General features: G+C 33.4%; 1 protein-coding gene across 6 annotated transcripts in view; it reads left to right on the forward strand.

Annotated features, from left to right (window-relative positions):
- Nucleotides 1–17,879, forward strand: part of LOC133665081 (UDP-glucuronosyltransferase 1A1-like) — a 104,324-nt gene that overhangs the window by 85,018 nt on the left and 1,427 nt on the right. For all 6 annotated transcript variants that reach the window (XM_062070268.1, XM_062070271.1, XM_062070270.1 and 3 more), the window contains 8 exons: nt 349–800; nt 3,324–3,387; nt 3,460–3,608; nt 5,721–5,848; nt 6,407–6,500; nt 6,564–6,689; nt 13,320–13,407; nt 16,443–16,662. In XM_062070268.1, the coding sequence (XP_061926252.1) occupies nt 349–800; nt 3,324–3,387; nt 3,460–3,608; nt 5,721–5,848; nt 6,407–6,500; nt 6,564–6,689; nt 13,320–13,407; nt 16,443–16,662 (1,321 nt within the window). The remainder of the gene's footprint in view (nt 1–348; nt 801–3,323; nt 3,388–3,459; nt 3,609–5,720; nt 5,849–6,406; nt 6,501–6,563; nt 6,690–13,319; nt 13,408–16,442; nt 16,663–17,879) is intronic.

The raw sequence follows: 17,879 nt of genomic DNA on the forward strand, positions 1-17,879 counted from the left end.
TGGCTGCTGGGACCGACGACGGCAAAATAAACAATTAAGACGCAAACAGAACCGTCGTACTCGGTCATTCCTATTACTGTATTTTGATATTCATATTAGTGCAATGTTTATTTAACTTTTATGTTAAATAAACTACTACGCTACTATGTTTTAATGTTGGTTATCATGCTGGTACTTGGAGAGCCAAGGGTGTCCCGAGGTGAACCACTGACGTAGCGCACTAAAAGCTGGAAAATCACAGCCTTTATGGGCGTGTTTGAAGCACTTTCCCCGCCCCTTCCCCCCGCGCACACACATAGTTGTGTGAGCTGCCTGCACAGGAGAAGACAACAATGTGGACTTTGGTAGGAACGTGTGTGCTCCTGCTGCTAAACATGACCGGTGCTGCGGACCAGACCAGTGGATCCACCCGGAACAACCGCGCCGGTCACACTGCTTCGTCATACCTGGGGAAACTTCTGGTGGTGCCCATGGACGGGAGTCACTGGATCGGCATCAAGGCCGTTGCGCAGGAAATGGGTCGGCGCGGACACCAGGTCACCGTGGTGATTCCGGAGGTCAGCATGCAGTTGGGCCCGGGGGAGCACTACGACACTCTGACCTATCCTGTGCCGTACGACAAGGCCTCGGTTGACTCCGTGCTGTCCGGCAACAAAGACATGCTGCTCAAATCCACACAGCCTTTCCTGGAGAGAATGCAGAAAAAGTTTGCACAGATGGGACGGGTTATAGAACTGATCCACACCGTGTCAGAGAGCCTTCTGTTCAACGACAGTCTGATCGCACATCTGGATCAGCAGGTGAAGCCTCACACTTGCATTGTTGTCTTGGAGCAATGTTGTTGTGTTGCACTCACATGGAGTGGCGAAACTCTGCAAACGCACAAATATGTTTTTACGATTCTCGAGTATCAAAACTATTTTCCGCTAGTCAAAAAACAATTCTCAAGCGTAAGAGCAATTTTCTACAAGTAAAAAAACGATTTGCAAGTGGAAAAAAAATCTTGCGAGTAAAAAAATCATTTCCTACAGTTAAAAAAAAAAATGCAAATAAAAGAAAACAAACAATTTTTCTTACTTTAAAAAAATATTTGCTAGTAAAAAACAATCAATGACGACGTTTAATCAACGTTGGGTTGTAACGTTGATTTGACCGTTGAATTTTGGTCGTTTCCTAACCAACATTGTATAACACGAATACAACGTTGAAGCAACATGCTTTCTGACGACGTTTGATCAATGTCGGGTTCTGACGTTGATTTGACCGTTGAATTTTGGTCGTTTCCCGACCAATATTCTACAACACACATACAACGTTGAAATAACAGGCTTTTTGATGACGTTTTATCAATGTCGGGTTCTGACGCTGATTTGAACTATTTTCTTCAAGTCAAAACATGATTTGCAAACTAAAAAAAAATTTTTTCTTCCAAAAAAAGATTGCCAAGTTAAAAAAACTATTTTCTGCAAGTAAAAGAAACGATTCGGAAGTAATAAAAACAATTTTCTTCAATCAAAAAATTATTTGCGAGAAGAAAAAAAAAATTTCCTCAATGAAAAAAAAAAATTGCCAGTAAAAGACAATTTTCTTTAATTAAAAAAAACATTTGCGAGTAAAAAAACTATTTTCTGCAAGTAAAAAAAATATTCGCAAGTTAAAAAAAAATCCTGCAAGAATTTATTTTTTTTCTTTCAATTAAAAAAAAATAAAAATCGCAAGTAAAAAATAAAATAATTACTATAATTAAAAAAACAAGTAAAAAAAAACAACAATTTTCTGGAAATATAAAACAATTTTCCTTAATTGAAAAATTATTTGCAAGTAAAACAAAATGTCTTTAAGTAAAAAACAACAACGATTTGTTAGTATGAAAACAATTTTCTTAAATGAAATAAAAGATTTGCAAGTATAACAACAATTTTATTCAATTAATAAAATGACTAGCAAGTGAAAACAATTTTCTTCAAGTCAAAAAATTATTTGCAAGTAAAACAATAAATACAAATTATTCAAATAAAAAAACAATTCCAAAGTAAAAAAAATATTTTCTGCAAGTAAAAAATGTTATAAAGGTAATAACTATTTTCTTCAATAAAAAAACAATGTGCAAGTATAGAAACAAATTTCTTCAAGTAAAAACTATTTGCGAGTAAAAAACTATTTTCTGCAAGTAAAAAAAATATTTTTCTTTAATTAAGAAAATGATTTGCAAGTAAAAAATAACAATTTTCTTCAATAAAAAAAAACGATTCGAAAGTATAAAAACATGTTTCTTCCATTTAAAAAAACATTTGTAAGTAAAAAAAATAATTTCTGCAAGTAAAAAATTGATTCGCAAGTTAAAAAAATTCCTGCAAGTAAGAAAAAACATTTCCTACATTTAAAAAAAAAATCGCAAGTAAAAAAAATACAAAAATTCTATAATTAAAACAATTTGCAAGTAAAAAAAAACAAAAACAATTTTCCGCAAGTAAAACAACTTTTTTTCTTAAGAAAATTATTTGCAAGTAAAAAACATTTCTTTAAGTAATAAAAAAAAGATTTGTTAGTATGAAAACAATTTTCTTCAATGAAATACAAGATTTGCTGGTATAAAAACAATTTTATTCAAGTCAAAATATTATTTGCAAGTAAAAAAATAAAAAAACGATTCCCAAGTAAAAAAAAAAAATTTCGGCAAGTCATAAAAATCATTTTCTTCAATTAAAAGAATGATTCACAAATAAAAAAACTAACAATTTTCCGCAGAAACCTCCAACAATTTTCTTTAATTAAAAAAATGTTTTGCAAGTAAAAAAAAAAAATTTGCAAGTAAAAAAATGACTCAAGTAAAAACTTTTTACTTTAAGTCAAAAAATGATTAGCAAGTAAAAAACTATTTTCTGCAAGTACAAAAACAATTGGTGAGTAAAAAAAATATATTTTCAAGTATAAAAACTATTTTTTTTAATTATAAAAACGATTCGAAAGTAAAACAATTTTAGGCGAGCAAAAAAACTATTCCTAAGTAAAAAAAACAATTTCTTTAATAATAAAAAATTATTTGCAAGGAAAAACTATTTTATTCCAGTTAAAAATAAAAATAGTATTTTCTTGAATTAAAAAATATTTTTTGCATGAAAAAAAAACTTTTTAGGAGTAAAATGGTGGCCAGAAGAGAAGGAAAACAAGCTCAACCTGTAAGTTAACCTGTAAGTTTATACTTGCGAATCGTTATTTTACTTGCAGAAAATTATTTATTTACTTGAGTAAAAACATTTTTGTGTGTTTGTTGCAGTACTTTCACTCCATAGAATCATGTGTAACACCTTCTCGTCCGGCAGGGCTTTGACGCTGTCCTGACAGACCCCATGTTGCCTACAGGCGCCCTAATCGCTCGCAAACTAGGTAAAAGTCGCAGCAACAAGATGGAATTTTGTTTTGTCTCTTTAAACGGTCTCACTACCGTATGCTTCTTAGGTATCCCCAACATTAATATTCTGAGAGGAATTCCGTGTTTCCTGGATATGCAGTCTGCAGGGTGCCCGTCCCCGCCTTCGTACGTGCCTCGCTTTTTCACTGGACTCACAGACAAGATGGACTTCAAACAAAGAGTCCTCAACACTGTGGTGAGTGCGTCATGTCAAACTAACCCGGTGACTCATTCATTACGTCATGCTTTATAAGTCCCTCAAACCCCAAATCCCCCAAACTTCTTCCACTAAGGGCCGCGGGGGCCATTTTTATATATTTTTTATTTTTAAAACCATTAGGGCTCCCCTCAATTTTGGTGAATGTTTAAGGTCCCGGGTACCTAAAAGGGTCTTTAGTCATTCAAGTGTTAAAATTAAGTTGTATCAACACCTAAATATCTATACAGCGTCATCACTTTTTCCACATTTTATGTTACAGCCTTATTCCAAAATGGATTACATTCATTTTGTCCTCAAAATTCGTAAGTATAAGAACAATTTTCTGCAAGTAAAAAAAAAAACATTGGCAAGTAAAAAAAACAATTTTCTTCAATTAAAAAAAATAATTGCAAGAAAAAAAATAAAACAATTTTTTGCAAGTAAAAAAAACGAATTTCTTCAATTAAAAAAATGAATTGCAAGTAAAAAAATAAAACAATTTTCTGCAAGTAAAAAAAACCATTTGCAAGTAAAAAAAAAACAATTTTCTTCAATTAAAAAAATAATTGCAAGTAAAAAAAACATTTTCTTCAATTAAAAAATGAATTGTAAGTAAAAAAACAACAATTTTTTGCAAGTAAAAAAAAATATTTTCTTTACTTAAAAAAATAATTGCAAGTAAAAAAAAAGAAAACAATTATCTGCAAGTTAAAAAAACATTTGCATGTAAAAAACAATTTTCTCAATTAAAAAATAAATTGTAAGTAAAAAAACAACAACATTTCTGCAAGTAAAAAAATGTCTTTTTCTTCAATTAAAAAAATTAATTGCAAGTAAAAAAACAAACAAACAATTTTCTACGAGTAAAAAAAACATTTGCCAGTAAATTTTCTTCAATTAAAACAATTAATTGCAAGTAAAAAAAGAACAATTTTCTGCAGTAAAAAAAACAAATTTCTTCACTTAAAAAATTAATTGCAAGTAAAAAAAATTTAAAAAACATTTCTGCAAGTAAAAAAAAACATTTGCAAGTAAAAAAACAACAATTTTCTTCAATTAAAAAAATGAATTGCAAGTAAAAAAACAACAATTTTCTGTAAGTAAAAAAAAAATATTTTCTTCTATCAAAAAAAATCATTGCAAGTAAAAACAATTCTCCAAGTAAAAAAAAACTATTATCTTCACTTGAAAAATTAATTGCAGGTAAAAAAATAAAAAAAAATTTTTCTGCAAGTGAAAAAAACATTTTCAAGTAAAAAAACCTATTTTCTTTAATAAAAAAATGAATTGCAAGTAAAAAAAATAAATTATGAAAGTAAAAAAAATGTTTTTCTTCAATTATAAAAATGAATTGCATGTAAAAAAAAAACAATTTTCTGCAAGTAAAAAAAAAAACATTTGCAAGTAAAATAAAAATGTTCTTCAATTAAAAAAATTAATTGCAAGTAAACAAAATAAAAACATTTTCTGCAAGTAAAAAAAAAAATTCGCAAGTAAAATAAATAAATAAATAAATGGGTTATACTTGTATAAAAAAAAGATTCGCAAGTAACTAATGTAAAAAATACAACAGAAAATATAACGTGTGTATAGTATTTATACGGCCTAATTAATAAACATAACTTAACATATACATAAATACATGTTAAATAAAAGACCCATTTTCATTTGTGAAAAAACTAAATCAAGGAAACATCACTCAACAAAAATGAGGATTTAGCAAAGATTGGCTTTTTAAAAAATCACATTGGATTGCGAGCCGGCTCTTGTTCGCGACCGACCCATCACTGGCCCAAATGACCACCACTAAATATACCTGCAAACTTCTTTCAACTAAGTCCGCCTTTTCTTTATTCATGACAGTGCAGTCATTTCCAAGAACAAGTATTGGAACAATTTGCGTCATTTTCCTAACCATTGTCCACGCTTCTTAGGTGCATTAGGGACAAGCGGTAGAAAATGCATGGATCACTGGCCATATTGTTGTTCATGACATTCCACTCACAGCAACTGTTTGCTCTTTATTTCCAATTGTTTACATTTCTTTGGACAGCCCTGATTTAAGGTGTCTTTGTGAAATGTGTGACTCACAGCAGCTTTCACCTGCAGGTGAGTGCTCTGGAGCCGCTGCTGTGCCGAGTTGTGTACTGGCGCTTTGACCGCATAGCCTCTCGGTTCCTCAACAAAGACGTGGGTGTGGCCGAGGTGTTGGCAGACTCAGCCATCTGGCTGCACAGGTAAGGAAGTGCCAAGGTCAGCGGGTTCTCACGGCATTGAATCCTTCAGATGGTTTCTTTTGCCTCTCATGCGAGCAAACTCATTCATGAGGACAAGTTAGGACAGCTATAGTCTGAGAAACTTATAGCTGTCCTATCTAGTCATGAGCGTGAACGGGCAGAGCCGGTTCCCATATCAGGCTTGTGTCTTGTCTCGATCGTAAGCATGAAGTTATATTTCTTGTATTTATTCATGACATCAGTTCATGCTCAAGACTAGGTAGGACAGCTCTAGTCTAAGAAGCCTATAGCTGTCCTATCTAGTCATGAGCATGAACGGCTAAAGCCGGTTCCCATATCAGGCTTGTGCTTTGTCTGGATCGTAAGCGTGAAGTCATCTTTCTTGTATTTATTTATGACATTAGTTCATGCTCAAGACTAGATAGGACAGCTCTAGTCTGTTTGTCACATCAAGACTAGATAGGACAGCTTTAGACGTCAGACAGGATAGGCCCCAGCAAAGTACAACAGGAATGGGCGGAATACTTCAGTCCCGCTCACAGCGTGGTGTGCCAACAGGATCGACTTCACCCTGGAGTACCCGCGCCCGCTCATGCCCAACATGGTGCCCGTCGGGGGCATAAACTGCGACGTGAGGAACCCTCTGCCAGCGGTAAGACGTGTGGGCCTCAGCGCTCCAATCAGACGCTGACGCCGGTGCACACATGCTCCACAGGACCTGGATCCCTGGGTGTCGGGAGAGCGGGGCTTTGTGGTGTTCACACTGGGCACTGCCTTGACAGAGATGCCAGAAGAAATCACCATGGTGTTCCTCGAGGCCTTCAGGCAGATCCCACAGAAGGTAAACATCTTCTTTCTCCAGTGGGACCTCCACTAGCAAGTGTCACATCTGGTCTTACTACCCAGCTTTAGCTTAACGGTTAAAATAATATCCAAACGGGGGACATTTATCCATGAAAATTTGGAGAAGCTGCTGATGGTGTGTTTGACAAAAAAGCAGCTCAAAGGAGATATCGTAGAAGTCCACTTTCCGGGGTGAAATTATTGTGACATTACTTCAGGAAAACTGAAAAATTCAAGCGTGCGGGAGGCCGTTTTTGGTATTTTTTTATCATCAAATTCCGGAAATAGCCCTATGTCACTTCTGGCCGCCATTTTTGTAGTTTCCAAGACATCTGCCCTTTTGTTTTGTGGTCCCAAATACCAGAAATATGTCAAAATGATTTAAGATTAGAGATGTCCTATAATATCGGCCGTTAAATGCTTTAAAATGTAATATCGGAAATTATCGGTATTGTTTTTTTTATCATCGGTATCGTTTTTTATTTGTATTTGTATTTTTTATTTTATTAAATTTTTTTATATTAAATCAACATAAAAAACACAAGATACACTTGCAATTAGTGCACCAACCCAAAAAACCTCCCTCCCCCATTTACACTCATTCACACAAAAGAGTTGTTTATTTCTGTTATTAATATTCTGGTTCCTACATTATATATCAATATATATCAATACAGTCTGCAAGGGATACAGTCCGTAAGCACTCATGATTGTGGTCCACTAATAGTACTAACCTTTAACAGTTCATTTTACTCATTTTCATTAATTACTAGTTTCTATGTAACTGTTTTTATATTGTTTTACTTTCTTTTTTATTCAAAAAAATGTTTTTAATTTATTCATCTTATTTTATTTTATTATTTTTTTTAAAAAAGGACCTTATCTTCACCATACCGGGTTGTCCAAATTAGGCATAATAATGTGTTAATTCCACGACTGTATATATCGGTATCGGTTGATATCGGTATCGGTAATTAAAGAGTTGGAGAGTATCGGATATCGGCAAAAAGCCATTATCGGACATCCCTATTTAAGATCCCTACATCAGAACCGAGAGCACGTCTGTGCCATTTGCAGACACCATTTTTGTAGTTTTTAAGACAGCCTTCATAATTACAATTACCATATTTTTCGGAGTATAAGTCGCTCCAGAGTATAAGTCGCACCGGCCGAAAATGCATAATAAAGAAGGAAAAAAACATATATAAGTCGCACTGGAGTATAAGTCGCATTTTTTGGGGAAATGTATTTGATAAAAGCCAACACCAAGAATAGACATTTGAAAGGCAATTTAAAATAAATAAAGAATAGTGAACAACAGGCTGAATAAGTGTACGTTATATGAGGCATAAATAACCAACTGAGAACGTGCCTGGTATGTTAACGTAACATATTATGATAAGAGTCATTCAAATAACTATAACATATAGAACATGCTATACGTTTACCAAACAATCTGTCACTCCTAATCGCTAAATCCCATGAAATCTTATACGTCTAGTCTCTTACGTGAATGAGCTAAATAATATTAGTTGATATTTTATGCTAATGTGTTAATAATTTCACACATAAGTCGCTCCTGAGTATAAGTCGCACCCCCGGCCAAACTATGAAAAAAAACTGCGACTTATAGTCCGAAAAATACGGAATTCAAAAATGGTTCAGTCTTGGGATTTGCCCCCCCTAGTGGTACAACCATGCAAAGGTCTCATTCAAACGCTTAAAGGCCTACTGAAATGCGATTTTCTTATTTGAACGGGGATAGCAGATCCATTCTATGTGTCATACTTGATCATTTTGCGATATTGCCATATTGTTGCTGAAAGGATTTAGTAGAGAACATCGACGATAAAGTTCGCAACTTTTGGTCGCTGATAAAAAAGCCTTGCCTGTACCGGAAGTAGCGTGACGTCACAGGTTGTGGAGCTCCTCACATCTGCACATTGTTTACAATCATGTCCACCAGCAGCGAGAGCGATTCCGACCGAGAAAGCGACGACTTCCCCATTAATTTGAGCGAGGATGAAAGATTTGTGGATGAGGAAAGTGGGAGTGAAGGATTAGAGGGCAGTGGAAGCGATTCAGATAGGGAAGATGCTGTGAGAGGCGGGTGGTACCTGATATTCAGCTGGGAATGACTAAAACAGTAAATAAACACAAGACATATATATACTCTTAGGGATGATGTTTGATAAGAAATTATCGAGTTCGAGCCTGTTATCGAATCCTCTTATCGAACCGATTCCTTATCGATTCTCTTATCGAGTCCAAATAGGTGGTTGTATATGGAAAAAAACACACAATATTTGGTTTAACAAAAGCTCACTTTTATTATATAAGAAAACAATTTAATCTAATAAATAAATAAATATTGACTGTTACCCCCCTAAAAATATAAAATAAAATAAATAAATATTGACTGTTGTTACCCAAAGTATATTAAGTGGGATTTTTTCAGAAAAACAAATATATACAGTAACACAAAAACATCCTGTCTCCGTGATCACTATAGGTGTATAAATAATACTATAGTGTTAAATAAAATCAGTCCCTTGGGCACAAAACTGAAGATAATACAACTGTACAAAAAGTGCACTTCTGCTGCTATTTGACACAACTGTTTGTTATGATGCTTTGACATTTTTGCACTTTATTTCTTTATTGAAAGAAACTTCTATGAAGAGAAAAGTTGTTTGCAAATGTGGATACAATGCTAAAAAAATGAAAAGTTAAAGCTAAAAAAATAAATACACTTTGAGTTAACATTATTTCCTTATATGGGGAAAGATGTTATGAGCTAGGGAATATAACAACTACACTACCCAGCATGCAACGGGAGTGACGAGCATGCACGGTAGCCCCGAAACGTGTTGTTGCATATCGTCACCCGGCAGCTAAGAATGAGCACGCTGTGAAAGTAAACGTCAAGAACTCAGCCAACACGCCTCGTCTGCATTATTTATAATTAGACAGACAACACATATACAGTGTGATTTGGTTTTGTTTACAAGGAAAGAAAAACAAAAGTTAAAAAATGGAGATGTCATATATGTATGTGCTGCGGTTGATTTAAGAACGTTGTGACAGCTGCCGTAAAGGAGGTGCGTTGCTAGCCTGGTTGCTATGTTTCCGGTTGGTCGTAAAAGTGTCGGTCATGTGTTTGTAGTCTGCTCAAATCTCTCAGTAAAGTTATTCATTGGATTATACCTTTTGTTTTGAACTTTATTACACCTTGGAGCGCTTTTTCCCGTCCATTTTTTTCCTGCTTTCGATATCTGCGCCTAATGACTGAGCTACGTGACGCCATTTCTTGTGATGTCCCACGGGGCATTTCTGGTCGGGACGGGAGTCGTTCCCAGGGATTCGAATAAAGAACCAACTCTTTTTCTTTACTATAGTGGTCTCGATAACGGGTACCGGTTCTCAAAAAGGGATTCGAGTCCGAGGACTCGGTTCTTTTCTTATCGAACAACCGAGAATCATCCCTATATACTCTATTAGCCACAACACAACCAGGCTTATATTTAATATGCCACAAATTAATCCCGCATAACAAACACCTCCCGTCCATATAACCCGCCAATACAAATCAAACACACGCACAACACACTCAATCCCACAGCCCAAAGTACCGCTCACCTCCGCAAAGTTCATACAGCACATATATTTCCCCAAAGTTACGTACGTGACATGCACATAGCGGCACGCACGTACGGGAAAGCGATCAAATGTTTGGAAGCCGCAGCTGCGTACTCACTGTAGCGCGTATCCAACTCAGTCCTCCTGGTAAGAGTCTCTGTTGTCCCAGTTCTCCACAGGCCAATGGTAAAGCTTGACTGTCATATTTCAGGAATGTAAACAATGAAACACCGGCTACATGTTTGTGTTGCTGCAGCCGGCCGCTAATACACCGCTTCCCACCTACAGCTTTCTTCTTTGCAGTCTCCATTGTTCATTGAACAAATTACAAAAGATTCACCAACACAGATGTCCAGAATACTGTAGAATTTTGCGATGAAAACAGACGACTTAATAGCTGGCCACAATGCTGTCCCAAAATGTCCGCTACAATCCGTGACGTCACGCGCAGGCGTCATCATACCGAGACGTTTTCAGCAGGATATTTTGCGGGAAATTTAAAATGTCACTTTATAAGTTAACCCGGCCGTATTGGCATGTGTTGCAATGTTAAGATTTCATCATTGATATATAAACTATCAGACTGCGTGGTCGCTAGTAGTGGCTTTCAGTAGGCCTTTAAAGCAGCACTAAGTAACTTTTCTACAGCTTGTCTCTTTTCAACCTTCATAAAATATTTTCATAACTTTTGGGAAGATACATGGACTTACTAGTTGAATGGCGCCTCTGTCGTGGCCTGAGGGGGTCCGTATCGCTCTCACTGGCACTTAGCAACTTTGAGGAGGGTGGCAAGGGGGTGACTCATAAAAATGTTAAAAAATAAGTCCTACATTTTTACAACATTGAAATTTCTAGATCAACTTCAGATCCATCTGTCGACTTTTTTTTGTCAACAAAAACACTGTTTTTAGAGCAAAAAATGCATAATTTCCCCCAAAAAATCTTCAAAGTGGAATATTTCATGTGAAGTAATTGGAGCCTTAAATAGGTTAATAATTCATAACTACATTGATTTTAATTCATTATTATTTTTTGAGCAATGCCGGTTTTTAAATAAAATCCCACTAGAAGTCTTGGGGATCCAAAAGGTCCTCACTCATAAAAGTGTTGAAAAATAAGTCTAACATTGTTTTACCCAACACTTACCGTAAATATATAAAGTTAATAATATACATTTTTTAATGTTTTATACCTTTTTTGTCAACTAAAACACTGTTTTTTAATGGTGAAAACATAAACATAGTTGTTCCCCAAAAAAATCTTCAAAGTGGAATATTTGATGTGAAGTAATTGGAGCCTTAATTAGGTCAATAATTCATTACAACATTGCTTTTAATTTGTTTGTTTTTTTCTCAAGCAATTATAGTTTAAAAAAACAACAACACTACAACTCTTGGGGACTGAAAAGGGCCCCACTAATTTTTTTTGTCCTTTTTTAGAATTTTGAGAATGTGGCCTAACTAGATCAACTTCAGATCCATCTGTCCATATAAAGTAAATTTAAAAAATATTATTTTTTATGCCTTTATTTGTCAACAAAAACACTTTTTTTTATATATAGCTAAACATGCATTATTTCCCCCCGAAAAAATCTTCAAAGTGGAAGTAATTGGAGCCTTAATTAGGTCAATAATTCATAACAAATTTGATTTTATTTCATTATTATTTTTTGAGCAATGACAGTTTTTAAATAGAATCCCACTAGATGTCTTAGGGATCCAAAAGGGCCTCACTCATAAAAAATTAAAAAAAATAAGTCATAAATTTTTTTTACTCAACACTTAAATCTCTAGATCAACTTCAGATCCATCTGTCGATATACATTTTTTTGTTTTTTTTAATGCATTTTTTGTCAACAAAAACACAGTTTTTTTTCTTATAGCAAAACATTCATAATTTTTCCCTAAAAAAATCTTCAAAAATCGAATATTTAAAAAAAAAATTAAGCAATTAGTTAAAAAAAACAACAACACTAAAACTCTTGGGGATCAAAAAGGGCCCCACTCATAAACATAAAAAAAAAAAAAGTCATACATTTTTTTTACCCAACACTTATGGAGCCTTAATTTTTTTAAGCAATTACTTTAAAAAAAAATGTTTTAAATATTGGGGCCCCACTCATAAAAGTCAGTGTTTCCCACACATTCATTTATTTGTGGCGGCCCGCCACGAAAGAATTACGTCCGCCACAAATTTAAAAAAAAAATTAAAAAATATTTATTTATTTATTTTCGTCCTGTCCAGCTTCTCAGGCAAATCATATAGTTGATGTAGATGCCCATATAGGCTGTTCAGATTTACTTTACAAAAGAGAAGTGTAGGATACTTCTCTTGTTGCCTTATTTGTATTTGACCACTACTGTTTTCTGTTTATTTGTTACTGACTGTGGCAGGACACCTCTGCCTCTGTTTCACTTTATGTTGCTGGTAAATAATATGGTTGTAGTAGTAGGCTAAAGTTAAATTATTTAGTATGCACTAATTAAAGGGGCAGAGCTTTAAGAGACATTTTAGCTTTTATATTTTATAAGATATATTTTTTGTAAGAACCGCAATTAATAAATATATTTCAGTGAATAACTTATTGTTCAAATCTGTATATAAATATGTACATAAAGTGTTGTAATTATATTGTAAAATGGATGGATGGATGGACGTTTAAAACAAAACTGTTATTATTAATTAGTAAGTATACATTTTTTTAGCCTTTTTAGAGAAAATCATATCATTGTAGTAAATTATGCAAATTACTCGATGATGTCATGGTGACCACGCCCCCAACGCCACAGGTATCTTGGCAGTTTATGGGAAACACTGAAAGTGTTGTTTTTTTTCTACTTTTTTAGTATTTTTAGAATGGCTGCACTTTGGACACCCTCCAGGCTGTAAATAAAGGGTCTTTGTGCATACAGATCCCAAATATTGTGTAGTAATGTCACAGGAAGATACATAAATGGCATCATTGTACTAAACAGGTTTATTTCAACAGGTGATATGGCGATACAGTGGATCTGTTCCTGGCGATATCCCAGAAAATGTGAAGATGATGAAATGGGTTCCTCAGAACGACTTACTTGGTAAATATGCTGCCTTGAATATTGGTACCGATATCAATCCGACACAATATCAGTTGGAATGGCGACAGCTAGTGGTCGCGATAATTCATGAAGTTACACTCACGACCCAGTATTTTGAATGATGCGGACACGTTTGTTACTGGACACTTTCCAAGACGTTTCTGCTTTGGAGACTTTGTATGTGTAAGTAATATAATTAGTGGTGTGCAGGTCGATGCTGAAATATGCTCTGGTATCGATACACAAATGAAAATATCGATACTTTTGATCATTTAGTTCAGAGGTGAGCAATCTTTAAGTCAAAGTATGCGGGGCCATTTTGATATTTTTTTAATTTAAAACAGATATTGTGTCAGTTTTGTATAATAGGTGAGTAAGTATATTATTATTAATTATTAGTTAGATTTTAATGCTTTTTTTCTTACATTTTACTGTTATTTTCCCATGTAAGGATAGAATAAAAAAATAATAATACGATTATGTAACTGCATAACTTAGTGTGTCCAAAATGCTGCCTGTATGAAAATATTAATGTTCAGTTACGTATTTAAGTGTTTACTATGTTTGTTGTCATTTTTCTAATTATTAATTCATAAGTTTGTATTATTACATTTTTCAAAATTAACTGACTAAACTTTGTTTATATTTTAAGTATATTTTATAAATGGAATACACAACTTGTTACATTTCAGCAGACATATTGACTATATTTGGTATCGGCGATACCAGCCTGAATTGTACTCTGTATCGGATTGGGAAGAAAAATCAGTGTTCATTTCAAATACACAACTTTGTGAATTTCAGCAGACACATAAAATATATTTCCACAAAGTATCGGTATTGCCAAAACAGCCTAAATTTTACCCGGTATCGCATTGGGAAAAAAATCAGAAGAATTTCCTATTTTTTTCTTAAGTTTTTACTGTTGTTTTTCCCCATGTAAGAATAGCATAAAATATCATTAATAATAATACGATCGTGTAACTAGTATTATTATTACGATCGTGTAACTAGTAACTAGTAGTAACTACTAGTTACTACTAGTAGTTACACGATCATATTATTATTAATTATATTTTATGCTATTCTTACATGGGGAAAAAAAACAGTAAAAACTTAAGAAAAAAATAGGAAATATTGTAACTAATATTTGATAATAATATACTTAGTCAAAGCTGACATAATATCTGCTTTTAGCATTTTTTTTTTTAATTAAAAAAAATATCCACACATATTTTGCTGGAAAAAGTAAAGTGTCAACAGTATCGATATTTTATTTTGAGAATCGATACTAGAGCATACAGATCTGGTATCGGCGGTATCGACATTTTAGTATCAATCCGGCCACCACTATTAACTCTGCCTGTGCGAAAATATGAATGAGTGACATATTTAACAGTGTTTATTATTGTTGTTGTCATTTTTCAAACAAATTCATTCATAAATTACTATTATTTTATTTGTTATACACTATCTAAACTTTGTTTATATTTTAAGTATATTTTATAAATGGAATACACAACTTGTTACATTTCAGCAGACATATTGACTATATTTGGTATCGGCGATACCAGCCTGAATTTTACTCAGTATCGGATTGGGAAGAAAAATCAGTACTAATTTCAAATACACAACTTTGTCAATTTCAGCAGACACATAAAATATACTACCACAAAGTATTGGATCGGTATTGCCAATATCAGCCTAAATTTTACCCGGTATCGCATCAGAAAAAAAAATCAGGAGTATCCTACGCCATATTTCATGCTATTCTTACATGGGGAAAAACAACAATAAAAAGTTATGAAAAAAAGAGAAAAAGCGGAAATATTGTAATTACCGTAATTTCCGGACTATAAGCCGCACCTGACTATAAGCCGCACCAGCTAAATTTAGGGGAAAATACAGATTGCTCCATATATAAGCCGCACCCGACTATAAGCCGCAGGGTTTTGATGTGTTTAATTACCGTAGTATATAGGGGTTCCTGCTACCACGGAGGGGATTGTCGGGACAGAGATGACTGTTTGGGAACGCAAAGCGTCCCATTTATTAACAATAAATCTTTCAATCATTCAATCAAACTTTCACATCTTTGACATGGCGAACAGCATTCGTGCAGAGTACAAATAATACAACGGTGCAAAGTAATACAAAGTGCTCGCCTGTACATTATCAAAATAACCAGCCTACCGGTATATGAAAAGTCAGTCTTTAATCATTGTGTCATCGTCTTCCTCCTGCGTACTAAAACCACCGAAATCCTCTTCGTCGGTGTCGGAGAAGAACAGGCCGTAAATAAGCCGCACCCTTGTATAAGCCGCAGGGACCAGAACGAGGGGAAAAAGTAGCGGCTTATAGTCCGGAAATTACGGTAATAATAATATACTCAGTCAAAGCTGATACAATATCTGTTTTTGGCATTGTTTTTTTAATAATAAAAAAATATCCATAGGGCCCACACATATTTTGCTGGAAAAAGTAAAGTATCAACAGTATCGATATTTTAATTTGAGAATCGATACCAGAGCATACAGATCTGGTATCGGCGGTATCAATATTTCAGTATCGATCCTGTACGAAAATATGAATGAGTGACATTTAACAGTGTTTATTATTGTAGTTGTCATTTCTCAAACAAATTCATTCATAAATTTGTATTTTATTTTTTATGAACTAAATCAACTTTGTTCATATTTAAATTTATATTTTATAAATGGAATACACTTTTCAGCAGACATATTGACTATATTTGATATCGGCGATACCAGCCTGAATTTTGCTGTGTTTATATTGACATTGCGATATTTTACACTTGTTACGTCTAGCTTGTGCTATTGTGTGCTTAGCTGTTGTGTAGCTGCTAGGCTCCTTGTAATCTATAGCCAAGCATGTTTACCTTTTGTAAATGACTGCTAGTTTATATAGTAGCTTTTACATAAATGCCGATATCATCCGATACTTATTTCTTTGGCTGATATCGCAGCGATATGTGATAATTAATCTAATATTTGCATCCCCTGTGCAACATTTAGCTCATCGTGGAGTTCGGGCTTTCATCACTCACGCTGGGTCACATGGTCTCTTCGAGGGAATTTGCCACGCCGTTCCCATGGTGATGGTGCCAATCTCCGGGGACCAGCCCGACAACGCGCAAAGGCTGGCGAGTAAAGGGGCGGGACTTGTGTTGGACATCACGTCCATCACCACGGAGGATCTGCTGCAGGCTTTGAACGAGGTCATCAACGACACCAGGTGGGGAACACAAGACTTTAAACGCATATAGATAGGCACACAAATAAAATACACGTTTAAATTAAAAAACGTATTTTTTCTAAATTTATGAATTTAAAAAAACACATGAAGGTGAATATTATTTAGGTTTAAATGGGACAAAATGAAATACATAAATACACCTTTCATTGATTACTTAATTGTGTCATTAATGAATTCTAATTGAAAATACATAAATGTTATTAAACATTGCACATTAAATAAATCAATGACATGTAATTATTAAATTAATGATTGATTTCATGATTAAACTATTAACTATATATTTATTGACATAATAAAGTAGTTATTCAAATGTGTATTTTATTTTGTCCCATGTGGCCCTCGGCTAACCAATCAGGTCAATGAAGCTTAGTTTGCAAATAAAAGTAATGAAATACCTAAATGGGCCAAAATTAAATGGATACTTAAATAATTGTTTCAATGTGTCATTGATAAAATCAATCATTATTTAAATTGTGGAATAATTAAATAAATAATTATTTATATTTTGAAATAAATCATGAAATAATAAAAGCAATTATTTAAATTGTGAAATACTTAAATCATGCAATAATAAAATCTATAATTATTTTATATTTAAATAAATCATAAAATAAGGGACAAGCGGTAGACAATGGATGGATGGATAAAATAATACAATCAATGATTATTTCAAATTGTGAAATAATTACATAAAATTATTAAATCCATATGTTTTTAACTGTGAAATAATAAAATCAATAATTATTTAAATTGTGAAAAAATAAAATACATTATTTAAATTGGGAAATATTTTTTAAATTCAATCATGAAATAATGTCAATGATTATTTAAATTGGGAAATAATTACATGAAATAATAAAATCAATAATTATTTAAACTGTGAAATAATTACATCATAAAATCAATCATTGAAATTGTGAAATAATTTATAAATCATAAAATCAAAAGATATTTAAACTAGGAAATAAATGATCAAATGTAAGTTTACGTTAAATACATTATTCAATGTAATCAGCCCTTTGAGACACTTGTGATTTAGGGCTATATAAATAAACGATTGATTGATTGATATTAGTTCTAATGTGAAATAGTTCAATAAATCATAAAATCAATAATTATTTAAATTGTGAAATTTATAAATCATGAAATAATAAAATCAATAGATATTTAAACTAGGAAATAATTAAATGATC

Source organism: Entelurus aequoreus, linkage group LG14, assembly GCF_033978785.1.
Source record: "Entelurus aequoreus isolate RoL-2023_Sb linkage group LG14, RoL_Eaeq_v1.1, whole genome shotgun sequence".
In the NCBI taxonomy this organism is placed as follows: Eukaryota; Metazoa; Chordata; class Actinopteri; order Syngnathiformes; family Syngnathidae; genus Entelurus; species Entelurus aequoreus.